Source organism: Chrysemys picta, chromosome 2, assembly GCF_011386835.1.
Source record: "Chrysemys picta bellii isolate R12L10 chromosome 2, ASM1138683v2, whole genome shotgun sequence".
Lineage (NCBI taxonomy): Eukaryota > Metazoa > Chordata > Testudines > Emydidae > Chrysemys > Chrysemys picta.
Window position 1 is genome coordinate 188,370,814 of NC_088792.1, and position 13,064 is coordinate 188,383,877.

Consider the following 13,064-nt stretch of genomic DNA (forward strand, 5'->3'; position numbering starts at 1 on the left):
AAGTTATTATGCTAGCTTCCTGTATTCTTTCCTCAATACTTATTTAATCGAACATTCAAGCATTATTCTCCCCTTGCTCCAGCTTCTTTATCATGCTGCAAATGCAAGTGTGAAATTATCTTGAGCCAAACTGCCATGGAAATATTTTGGTCATAAATTCAAGATTATTGCTTTTATGCAAAAAACAAACAGATTAGTGGCCATAAAAGGCAAAGCCCCTTTCAAATGAGACATTTTGTAATTTGGAATGGAAAACCCTGAAGAAACACAAGAGATCAATTTAGTGATTTTTGTGATTAAAATACTATCAAGCCCTTTACATTTCCAATAGAATGTGACTCACATTTTGTGAGTAATTCTCATCTGATGGAGCTGCATTGACATCAGCGCAATTCTCAGAGTAAGATCTGCTCAATAGCAACTGTAGCAGAGCCCGAGGGATCATGAAATACTGTGACCTAAGTTTTCAGAAGCGTGCACCAAACACATTCACAAAATGAGAATTATACGAATGCACAGTCCCAACTAGCACACCTGCAAGCACTGGAAGTCCCCAACTCCCAGTCAGTCAATCTAAAACTGTTCCCAATCTGGACACTTTGGCTACGTCTTCACGGCCAAGAAAGGTGTGTATTAAAGTGTGATGATTACCACGGGTTATGTATCTCATTGTAAAAAGGTGAGGCACAAGTAGCTTTTACCACAAGGTAGCTAGCCAAGATCAACAGTATACACACACCCTGCCCATTGATATTTTACTATGTCACAGTATAAGCTACCTCTGCCATGTCTCCACTAGGATTTTACAAAGAGATCGTTAATCCAAGCTAGTTACCCCATTGTAATAACACCCTTTTTCTGGCCACGAAGACAGGGCCTTAGTCACCATCCATCTAGCCCAGGGATCAGCAACCTTTGGCATGCAGCCCGACAGGCAGGCCAGGCCGGTTTGCTTACCTGCCGCATCTGCAGGTTCGGCCGATCGCGGAGCCCACTGGACGCGGTTCGCCACTCCAGGCCAATGGGGGCTGCGGGAAGCGGCGGCCAGCACATCCTTCGGCCCGCGATGGTTCCCACAGCCACCATTGGCCTGGAGCAGCGAACCGCGGCCAGTGGGCGCCGCGATCGGCCAAACCTGCAGATGCGGCAGGTAAGCAAACCGGTAAAGAAACTGGCCCGGCCCGCCAGGGGGCTTACCCTGGCGGGTCACGTGCCAAAGGTTGCCGATCCCTGATCTAGCCAAGCAGTTTTTAAACCACTGAAACCAAGTTAATCAAAAATGTTTTTTGCCATGATGTGCTAAAAATCAAAGTTTGGGAACCTAGAAATCATTGTTTTCAATGTTCAGTGCAGAACTCAATATTTTTTCATATTCATCATATTTCTTTTTCAAGAAAAAGAGGAAGACTGAATTGGTTGGACTATTAAAGTGGAAATGATATTATGAGCTTGCATTGAAGTTATAGATTTGGGTGAAAAAAGCTTCACCACGCTAATAAAAATATATTATGATGTTTTTATACTGTAATCCTTTGACATGAAATTAAAGTTTATTTTTGCATATATTCTAATCTTGTAAGAAAGAAGGCAGGCTAGGAAAATAAATCAAAGGTGACTAAAAAAACTGGACTCATGGTTTTTGTTTACTTCTTCATGGTGTATAAAGAGGACTTAAAAGGTGTTTTTAGTTTTATTTTTTTAAAGGCTGCTTGTTGTTATTTTTTAATCACATTGGGAATTCAGGTTCTGTCTAGCCTGGAAGACAATGAAGTGAAATGACAATATCATAAGAAACAGAATGAAAGTTGAGTAAGTGAGAGGAGAACTTTAAGTCAAGACTGCTTATCATTTGTTTCTTTTCAGTTATATCTGTTTAAAAAATACCTGACTGATTTTAGAACATCATCTTCATTGAATAATCAGCACCCCCCCCCCCTTTCCATAAAAGCTAGCAATACACTTCTCATCTGACACACTCAAGATCAGGAAAGACCACATTTGACATTTGGTATTTTTAAAAGAAAAACTATTTTAAAAAATTCTTAATCCTATGGAAGCAAAAAGGATACAAGACCTTTTAAAAAATGATTTGCAGTAAATCTTTAAGCTACTTCCCCCCATAATTTAAATCAACATTAAAGATGGCAAGTATATCAAGACCCATATTTAACCTTTTCAAGTCTTCAGCCAACTTTTTGTGTAACTAAAATCATGAGTGAAAACAATATTTTCATTAACAGAAGACTGAAAAATTTCACCTACTTACCTCCCCTTGCCGCAATCAGATGGGTTGCCTTGTTGGGATCATCAGCATTCGGTACTAGGTTCTTTATAATTTTAGCTCCAAGTGCTGTAGCATGATAATGCTCTCTGGTTCTTTCTATGGGGAAATTTGTTGGATAGAGTCCACTAAATATTATGGTAACATCTGCCAATACCTTGCTTTTCAATTCTGGTACTATTTTTCTTATGTCTGGAATTTCATTGATCTCCTTTTTCAGGTATTTATCATACTTGGTATAATAATCAGTGTGCACCCGAACAAGGATCTCTTCAAGGTATATTAAATGGTCATCTTCATCCGTGTCTTCTTCTTCTTCCTCTTCTTCCATGCTCTGATCTAAAGACTCACCCATTGTAATCCCAGACTGCTCACTATTCTGGGACTCTGTCTCCGCTTCTTTCTTGTCTGCACACCCATTTCCCAGATCACAAAGGCTGTCCTGTTCACTTTCTTCTTGCATTTCAAGATCAACTGTCTTGCCATGAGGATATATGCTAGGTGGAGCTATCGCCTCCCCAGAATGGTTCACTTGACCATCCTTTCCCCCACTCACGTCAGTGCAACGTTCTTGCTGCAAATTTTCATCTGGTACAGGTTGCTTTGATTTTTTCCAGCTTCTCTTCCCCTCATTTTCACTATCTGAGGCAGAAGAGGACGACGACTTCCTAGCATCTAATCCACTGTCACTTTCACTGTCACTAGACAGTTCAAAGTCCAAGTTATTTGTTGCCTTGTCCTGGGTCTGCTGCTTCTCTGTAACTGTCCTATCATCTTGTTCTGAAGAAATCTGAGACTCCTTAACACTTGTTGAATCATTAATGACGGCAGCATTTGTTTTGTGATCAATGGTACCACTTAAGGAGTCTCTAACATTTAATTTATCATTGGAATTCAACCCCAAGGTAGAAGTCTCGCTGCTCATAAAATTACTACCATTTGTAGTACACATCTCTTTTGTAGATTTCCTAAGACCATTACTTTGTTCTTCCACACACGTAACGTTCTTTACTTCTTCAGAATCTTTTGCCGTTACCACTGTGGGATCAGGTGCTTCAGTTGTTTTTGAAGAATGATTTACTGAACAAAAACACACGAAAAAAGTAAGATGAAGTTTCCCTGTTTTATCCTTCCAAGTAGATGAGCTTTCAGTTATGCTTTCAGAAACTCAACATCCATCCTCTCTTCCATAAATTAAATAAGGTCAATCTACAGCTAAACATATCTATGCATCAGAATACTCTCAGTTGGGATTTTCAAAGGGCATAAGAGATTTATAGGTACTCAACTCCTATTGAAACGTAATAGAAGCGGAGTGCCTAACTCCCTTAAACCTCTTGAAAATCCCAGTTTATGTTGCCCTCATCATCATATGATTTGTCAACCTCACAAATAATAATGCCTTTATCTTATTATGTAAGGAAGTATCATTCCCCTTTAGATGGGCAACTGAAGCATTTAAAAAAAAAAAAAAAAAAAACACACACATGACCTGCCAAAGGTTACAGAGGAAAAAAGCATATTTCCAGAGTATTAACCATAAGATTGTCCTCTTTATGAACTTACAAGTTCTGCTCATATTTTTCTATCCTCTGTTTTCAGAACTGATTGAATACAAAACCAAGAAAATGATTTAGAAATTGAAAAATATATTTTACTACCATCAAAATATGTTGATCAAACCCTTTATGAAGGCACTAGTGATATGCAACAAACGAGAGCAGTCTGCTTCATATGCAGAAAAAGATTACTCTATAAATAGCTTTTAGACAGGTTTTTTTTGGGGGTAGCTGACAAGCAGCAGACAAATGCAGTTAATATTCTTGGCAGGAATAGCCAAGGCCATTCTTAGCAGAGATGACCACATCTTATTCGTAAAAAAGGCATACATGTGACTTGACTGCCCCTTGGTCACCACTATTGCCACTACAGCATGCTGATCTCATACTATATTTTGAGAAGTACATGGTCAGGCTATTCATTCCATTCTTATACTTTTTAACCACATGAAACATTACTACAGTAAAATAACAGAATTGAATTCATTTCTAGATGGTAACAATGGCAAAAGAATGGTAAACAGGCTCAACAGGAACTAAATATGTACAGAAAAAAAGACGGTTACTCACCGTTGTAACTGTTGTTCTTCGAGATGTGTTGCTCATATCCATTCCATTAGGTGCGTGCGCGCCGCGTGCACGATCGTCGGAAGATTTTTACCCTAGCAACACCGGCGGGTCGGCTGTGGAGCCCCCTAGAGTGGCGCCTTCATGGCGCTGAATATATACCCCAGCCGACCCGGCGCCCCCTCAGTTCCTTCTTGCCGGCTACTCCGACAGTGGGGACGGGGGGCGGGTTTGGAATGGATATGAGCAACACATCTCGAAGAACAACAGTTACAACGGTGAGTAACCGTCTTTTCTTCTTCGAGTGCTTGCTCATATCCATTCCATTAGGTGACTCCCAAGCCCAACTTAGGTGGTGGGGTCGGAGTGAGACATTGCTGTGTGCAAAACCGCTGATCCGAAGGCAGCATCGTCCCTGGACTGCTGCACTAGTGCATAGTGAGCCGTAAACGTGTGGACTGATGACCAAACCGCCGCTCTACAAATGTCCTGGATGGGAACTTGCGCCAGGAAAGCCGTCGAGGAAGCTTGGGCCCTCGTGGAGTGAGCGGTGAGGTGCGGTGCTGAGACACCTGCCAGGTCATAGCAAGTCCGGATGCAAGACGTAATCCAGGAGGATAGGCGTTGTGAGGAGACCGGTGAGCCTTTCATTCGGTCGGCCACTGCAACGAAGAGTTGCATCGTCTTTCTAAAGTGCCTTGTGCGGTCAATATAGAAGGCCAGGGCCCTGCGTACGTCCAGAGAATGCAAACGTTGATCCTGGCGAGTGGCATGTGGTTTAGGATGAAAGACCGGGAGAAATATATCCTGGTTGATATGAAAAGGAGAAACCACCTTAGGGAGAAAGGCAGGATGTGGACGAAGCTGCACTTTATCCTTATGAAAAACTGTGTAAGGGGGCTCAGATGTAAGCGCCCTGAGTTCAGAAACGCGCCTTGCTGAGGTGATGGCTACGAGGAAGGCTGTCTTCCAGGATAGGTACAGAAGTGAACAGGTGGCCAGTGGCTCGAATGGAGGACCTGTGAGCTTGGAGAGAACCAGGTTGAGGTCCCACGTCAGAACGGGCTGACGTTGCTGTGGGTACATCCGGTCTAAGCCCTTGAGGAATCTAACGACCATCGGGTTAGAGAATACCGAAGACGCGAGTTCCCCTGGGTGAAAGGCCGATATAGCGGCCAGGTGAACTCTAATTGAAGATATCGCCAACCCTTGCTGTTTTAGGGAGAGGAGATATTCCAATATGAGAGGAATAGGTGCCTGTAACGGGAACGTGGCTCGTTGTTCGCACCAACAGGAGAACCGCTTCCACTTGGCCAAGTATGTGGTCCGTGTTGAGGGCTTCCTACTGCTCAGCAGAATCTGTTGGACAGAGTGCGAGCACTGCTGCTCTGCCTGGGTGAACCATGGAGCAGCCACGCCGTGAGGTGGAGTGATTGCAGGTCGGGGTGACGCAGGCGACCGTGGTCCTGAGAGATGAGATCCGGGCATAATGGAAGCGGGATCGGTGTCTGAACCGAGAGCTCCAACAGCGTGGTGTACCAATGTTGTCTCGGCCACGCTGGGGCGATCAGAATCACCTGTGCCTGGTCTCTGCGCAATTTGAGCAGTACCTTGTGGACCAGAGGAAACGGAGGGAAGGCATAAAACAGGTGGTCTTTCCAGGGAAGGAGAAACGCATCCGAGAGGGAGCCCGGAGCTCGACCTTGCAGGGAGCAGAACACGTGGCACTTCCTGTTGTCTCGAGATGCAAACAGGTCTATCTGGGGAAACCCCCACTTCTGGAAAACGGAATGTATGATGTCCGGACGGATAGACCACTCGTGTGTTTGAAAGGACCTGCTGAGTCGGTCCGCCAGAGTGTTCTGGACTCCAGGGAGGAACGATGCCGTGAGATGGATTGAGTGGGCGATGCAGAAGTCCCACAGGCGAATGGCCTCTTGGCATAGAATTGACGAACGTGCTCCTCCTTGCTTGTTGATGTAAAACATGGCCGTGGTGTTGTCGATGAGAACTAACACACAGCGGCCACGTAGGAGATTGAGAAATGCCTGGCACGCCAGGCGCACCGCCATCAGTTCCCGAACATTGATGTGCAGGGCTAGCTGAGGTGCAGTCCACAGGCCCTGGGTATGGTGCTCGTTGAGATGGGCGCCCCAACCCAGAGATGAAGCGTCTGTGACCAGGTGCAGAGAGGGTTGTGGGGCGTGAAACGGCATCCCCTCGCAAACCACACTGTGATCTAGCCACCAGGTGAGGGAGGTCAGGACCGAGTTCGGGACCGTGACCACCATGTTCAGGCTGTCCCGATGTGGGCGGTATATCGATGACACCCAGGTCTGGAGTGGGCGAAGCCGAAGTCTGGCATGCCTGGTTACGTACGTGCAGGAAGCCATGTGACCCAGCAGGGTAAGGCACGACCTCACCGTGGTAGTTGGGAAGGCCTTGAGCCCTTGAATGAGGCTCGTGATGGTGCAAAAGCGGTTGTCTGGCAGGATGGCTTGTGCACGCCTGGAGTCTAGAACTGCGCCGATGAATTCTATTCTCTGGGTAGGTTCTAGAGTGGATTTGTCCTTGTTGAGTAGGATGCCCAACTTGTTGAATGTGTGCACTATTATGTGGACGTGAGCTCGAACTTGCTCTCTGGTGCGACCGCGTACCAGCCAGTCGTCTAGGTACGGGAACACCTGTATCCCTTGCCGACGAAGGTACGCTGCCACGACAGCCATACATTTCGTGAATACCCTTGGGGCCGAGGATAGGCCGAAGGGAAGGACTGCAAATTGGTAGTGCACCTTGCTTACCACGAACCGCAGGAAGCGTCTGTGAGGCGGGTAAATTGCGATGTGAAAGTATGCATCTTTCATGTCGAGGGCGGCGAACCAGTCTCCAGGATCGAGGGAAGGGATAATGGTCCCCAAAGAGACCATGCGGAACTTCAACTTTACTACAAATTTGTTGAGTCCGCGCAAGTCCAAGATGGGTCGCAGACCTCCTTTGGACTTGGGAATGAGGAAGTAACGGGAATAGAATCCCCTGCCCCTTAACTCCACTGGAACCTCCTCTATGGCCCCCATAGCAAGGAGCGTGGAAACTTCCTGTATAAGAAGTTGCTCGTGAGAAGGGTCCCTGAAGAGGGACGGGGAAGGGGGGGAGGAGGGGGGAATTGAAGAAAACTGGATAGCATATCCCCTGTCCACCGTGCGAAGGACCCAACGGTCCGAGGTTATAAGGGACCAGGCACGGTGGAAATGGGAAAGGCGATCCCGAAAGGAGGGGGCTAGATCCTGGGGGATGACTGGGGCGCCGTCCTCGACCGCACCTTCAAAAGTTCTGCCTGGGGCCTGAAGGTGGTCTAGGTGGCCCCTGGTTCTGACCGGGTTGAGGGCCGGTCCACCTTCGTCTACCACCTCGCCCTCGCCTCCGGGCCGAGTCCTGTCTCTGACGAGGCGGGGGGGGGTAGAAGCGCTGTGGCTGCGGTCTGAATGGCCTGCGCTGAGGGCCCACAACATGCATCCCCAGGGAACGCATGATCGTCCTGGAGTCCTTGAGGCTCTGCAAGCGAGAGTCCGTCTTTTCTGAAAACAACCCTTGTCCTTCGAAGGGTAGATCCTGCAGGGTTTGCTGCAGTTCCTGAGGCAGACCCGAAACCTGGAGCCAGGAGATCCTCCGCATAGCGATACCTGAGGCCAGGGTTCTCGCAGCAGAGTCCGCTATGTCTAAGGAGGCCTGTAAGGAGGTCCGAGCCACCTTCTTACCCTCCTCTACCAGGGCTCCAAACTCCTCCCTGGACTCTTGGGGAACCAACTCCTTGAACTTCCCCATAGAGTTCCAGGAGTTAAAGCTATAGCAGCTCAAGAGCGCCTGTTGGTTAGCCGCTCTAAGTTGCAGCCCTCCGGCTGAGTAAACTTTACGGCCGAATAAATCGAGGCGCTTAGCCTCCTTTGATTTGGGCGCTGCGGCCTGCTGACCGTGGCGCTCCCTTGCGTTCACTGATGCCACCACCAGTGAACACGGCTGGGGGTGGGTATACAAGTACCCGTAGTCTTTAGACGGGACAAAGTATTTCCTTTCCACCCCTCTCGCTGTGGGTGGGATAGAGGCAGGAGTCTGCCATATCGTAGATACATTGGCTTGTATCGTGCGGATAAGGGGTAACGCCACCCTCGATGGGGCATCCGCTCCGAGGATATTCACGATGGGGTCGTGCACCTCCACTATCTCCTCCGCCTGCAGGTCCATATTACGGGCCATCCTACGCAGAAGATCCTGGTGAGCCCGAAGATCTATTGGAGGTGGACCTGTGCACGATGTGCCCGCCACTGCCTCATCCGGAGAGGAGGAGGAAGATGCCTCCGGTGGAACAGGATCCAAGGGAGGGTCCTGGTCTGCCTGCTCCTGGGCCGGAGCATCACCTGCGCTTGAGTCCAGGGCATCAGGTGGTGCGGACACGGAAGCCTCCATGCCCCCTGGCGGAGGCCGAGAGATGGTGGACTCTGGGGCCCTTCTAGCAGAGTGACCGGAGCGAGAGGTCGAAGCAACTGGAGCCCCTTGCGCCTGATGGTACGCCCACGGGGTCCAAAACGACCAGTGAGATGGGCCATGAGAATGGTCCTCTGTTATGTTCTGCCAATGGCCCAAGTCCTGTTCCTCGGCTTGCCCCTGAGGGGGGTATGCCGATCTCGAGAGGTCCTCCGAGGAGCGAGACCCCGATCTCGATGGCCATGGCGGTGCCGAGAGCGTCGAGACGATTCCCGTGGGCTGCGGTGCCGCACGGTGCCGGTCTGGAGATGATCTATCTCCACGCGGTGCCGGCGATCGGTGCCGGGACCGCGACCGGTGCCGATGACCTCGTCGGTGCCGGGAGTCGGATCTGGACCTCGACGAGGACCTGGAGTATGCCCGGTACCGGGAGCGGCCTCTCGACGTCGAGCGGCGACCGTAACGGTGCCGAGAACTACGTCTCGACGTTGATCGGTGCCGACGATCATAGCGGTGCCGAGACATAGAGCGGTGCCGCGAAGAAGATCTTGGCCGCGAGTACGACCGGTGCCGAGGTGATATTCGGTGCCGGGACTGCGAGCGGCGTGGGGACCTGCTTCGGGACCTGGATCGGTGCCGAGGTTCCAGCCCTTGCGATGGAGGGCGCATCAAGGCAGGTTTCCCCCTCGACTGGACCGGGCGAGGCAACGGTGCCGTCGGTGCCGGTGGTTGAGGCGGTGCCGGCTCCGTGAGAGCTATTAAGTCTCTCGCCGTCGCGAAGGTCTCTGGCGTCGAGGGGAGGCGCTGTATCACCGCCGGCCTCGGTGAAGACGCCGTCTGCACCGGACTCAACGGCCTCGGCGCCGGAGTCGACGGTGCTGGAGGCACCTGTTTCCGGTGCTCCACCGGCGTACGCGGCTCTACCCCCGGCACTGGGGGAGCCAGCGTCTTCGGCACGGAAGTCCCCGTCTTATGGGCTTTCTTATGCCCTGGGGATAATGACCGGCGCCGAGGCACTTGCTGTGCTTGCGGTGCCGACGAGGTCCGGTGCCGGAAAGGCTCATCTGACGCCACTCGCGTGGTCGTCATGGCCGGTGCCGCCGGGGCACTGCGCACCGAGGCGCTAGGTGCCGGGGCCTGACTTGTAGATGGAGCGTCCGGACTAAGTGCCGCCTCCATCAGGAGTTGCCGGAGCCGAAAGTCCCGCTCCTTCTTGGTCCTTGGTCTGAAGGCCTTACAGATCTTGCACTTATCTGTTTGATGGGACTCTCCCAGGCACTTCAGACAGGAGTCGTGCGGGTCGCTCGTGGGCATAGGCTTAGCGCAGGAGGCGCACAGCTTGAAGCCGGGAGCGTTGGGCATGAGCCCGGCCCCGCGTCCGGGGGAGAAAGGGGGGAGACGACCCCCTTAATCCCCTGAACTATTATAACAACTAGAACAACTTTTAAAACTATTGAACTATAAACACTAGGACTATAACTATAACTATAACTGCGAATAACGAACTAAGCTAGGGAGAGTGGAGAACAGCTAAGCAGCGCTCCACAGTTCCAACGACCGTCAGGGGCGGTAAGAAGGAACTGAGGGGGCGCCGGGTCGGCTGGGGTATATATTCAGCGCCATGAAGGCGCCACTCTAGGGGGCTCCACAGCCGACCCGCCGGTGTTGCTAGGGTAAAAATCTTCCGACGATCGTGCACGCGGCGCGCACGCACCTAATGGAATGGATATGAGCAAGCACTCGAAGAAGAATACTAACTATCCTGAAATGAAAGCTTCTCTCTAAAATACCCAACTACGAATAAAGTAAGTTCTTTTCCAGCTACTTCTACGAGTTTTAATAAATCCTGGATATATTGGCCTTCCCAGTCATCACCTTTTCAGACTTGTTTTCTCAGGTGAAAACCACTGCTGTAGCATCTGCTTTTCCACTGTTTACAGTACCCTCTTAAGATTGCTGAAAATAAAATTCTGTCAAATGCAAAATGGATGTGGTTTGGTAGACTCTGAAACCCCACTATTCGTTTTTTGTTTTGGACAACACTTTGTTAGCATGGTTTTCGTTTGCTAGTCAACTGCTGCTCCAAAAGTAAATAAATAAAATGGAGTTACCCTTCTTTTTCATCTGAGCTTCCCTTGATCCAGGTGGTGCATTAATATCGCCTATACCCTGAAAGTACACATATTTCTTTACAGTTATCAAATTGGGTGCAAACTTCCAAACATCCTCTCGGTCATCAATAATGCAAACCATGGAGTCACCACATGGGAAGAGATTTCTAAAAAAAAAAAAAAAAAAAAAAAAAAAAAAAAAAAAAAGTTGTTTGTTTTTATTGTCTATTAAGATTACTATTTAAAACACTCTGGGTTGACATTCTGGTTAGTTGTGTGCGTCAAATGGGCATGAACATTAAACATGAATGATTTCTGAAAATTAAAGTATTTATTAGGATTCTGGATGAGTCAATTCGTTTACCTGTAACAGTTATCATACAATCTGCAGCTCTTCCTACTGGTTACTCTACCAATCATCTTTTTGTGGTTTTTAAAAGTTTTATGAACAATTATTAGAAAGAATTTTTCAAGTTAGTTCACAAAAGTCTCAAAAAAATAAATAAATTAGCAATTACATTTATTTATCCCCTTCAGTTCCAGTGGTCAAAAATATGAGCCCTCTCAAAGTTTAAATTTGAGTATACATAGTGTATTGCACTGAATTTCAGTCTAGGTTCTTCTACCTAAATAATACAAAATAATTCAGGAATAAAGGGGCAGGAGCAATATCATATATAGTAACTTAGTCACACTTACTCATTCCACAGAGATTACATCTAAACAAGAAGTCTTAGTATTTAAACTGGTCATAAACCTGACAGGAGAATACTCAGAATAGATCCAAAAATATACCCAGGATAAGAAAAAAAAAAAAAAAAAAGAAAAAAAAAAGTATGATTTGCTGTGATGAATCCTCCCCTCCCCATAACAGCTCCAATAGGGATATTATTAAATATCAGGCAATCCTATGTTTTACACAGACAAAAGGCCAAGATTGTCAAAAATTGGAGCCTAAAATATAGGTTAAGGAGCTTAATTTAAGCACTGAAGTGTAATTTTCAAAAGTGCTGATAATCAATGAAACTCAAAAGTGATGAATACCCAGCAAAGTCAGGCCACATAAGTACCTAAATACAGATTTGAGAGTCTAGCTTTAGGCTACTATTCTGGAAAATGTTGGCCTAAATTTCTACAATATAAAAATGCACAAATTATATTATGTAATGAACCACAAGATGAAATAAAATAGAGAACGGGTTGCTTGCAAATCATCGCAGGGAAAAAGTTTAGGGCCGGTCTAGACTATCGCTTAAGTTGATCTAACTTATGTCGCCTCGGGGTGTGAAAAAGTCCCCTTCATCCCCCCAGGTGACGCAAGTTTCACGCTGTCCACACTGGCGCTATCCGCCGACATAGCTTACGCTTCTCAAGAAGGTGGAGTAATTATGCTGATGGCATAGTGCATCTTCACCAGACGCGCTACAACAGCGTAGCTGCATCGGTGCTGATGTTGCGCTGTAGTGTAGATTTGCCCTGAGTTGCAGTTAGCTGCAGCCATAAAACATCTGAAAACAAAGGTTATCACTGAATGCGAGACTCTAAATTATCTTGCTTGAACATTACAGGGCGTAACGCCCACTGAAGTATTAAGTAGATGAAGCCTATAAGCATTAGCTTGCACTTCTCAGTTTTATTGCTCTCTGTGAAGGTACAGATTTATGGAGTACAGAAGGGATAAAGAATTTCTCCCTTTAATACTTATGTTCCCAACATTCTGCCTTCATTTTATTAAGAAGTTTCACACCCCCATACATACCTAAGATTCCCTGTTTTAGAAAATGGATCAATACATTCATCTCTTGACAATATCCGATGAGAAAAAAGTTTCTTTTCAGGGTCCAAAAATCCTTTTGAAAGAAGAGTTTGAAGTTAATATTTCTTCACAGCAACATTTTCTCCCTGTTAATATTCTACATAATCTGTTTTCATAGTCCATCACACCATACTACACTAAGCCCATCTTTGTGCATTAACAGCAGTACAAATGGAGCAACACAGCCTTTCAATTTGAAGTTTAAAATAAACTGTGTGATACTGATGTAATCAAAAATGCACTGAGATACT

General features: G+C 47.4%; 1 protein-coding gene across 8 annotated transcripts in view; it reads right to left on the bottom strand.

Moving 5' to 3' along the window:
* Positions 1–13,064, bottom strand: part of CTDP1 (CTD phosphatase subunit 1) — a 190,083-nt gene that overhangs the window by 145,325 nt on the left and 31,694 nt on the right. For all 8 annotated transcript variants that reach the window (XR_010598794.1, XM_065585114.1, XM_065585113.1 and 5 more), the window contains exons 6-8: positions 12,757–12,847; positions 10,998–11,164; positions 2,267–3,361 (exon numbers count right to left, since the gene is read on the bottom strand). Coding sequence is in view for 7 of the 8 variants with exons in the window: in XM_065585114.1 (XP_065441186.1) it covers positions 2,267–3,361; positions 10,998–11,164; positions 12,757–12,847 (1,353 nt within the window). In the remaining variant the exon portion in view is untranslated. The remainder of the gene's footprint in view (positions 1–2,266; positions 3,362–10,997; positions 11,165–12,756; positions 12,848–13,064) is intronic.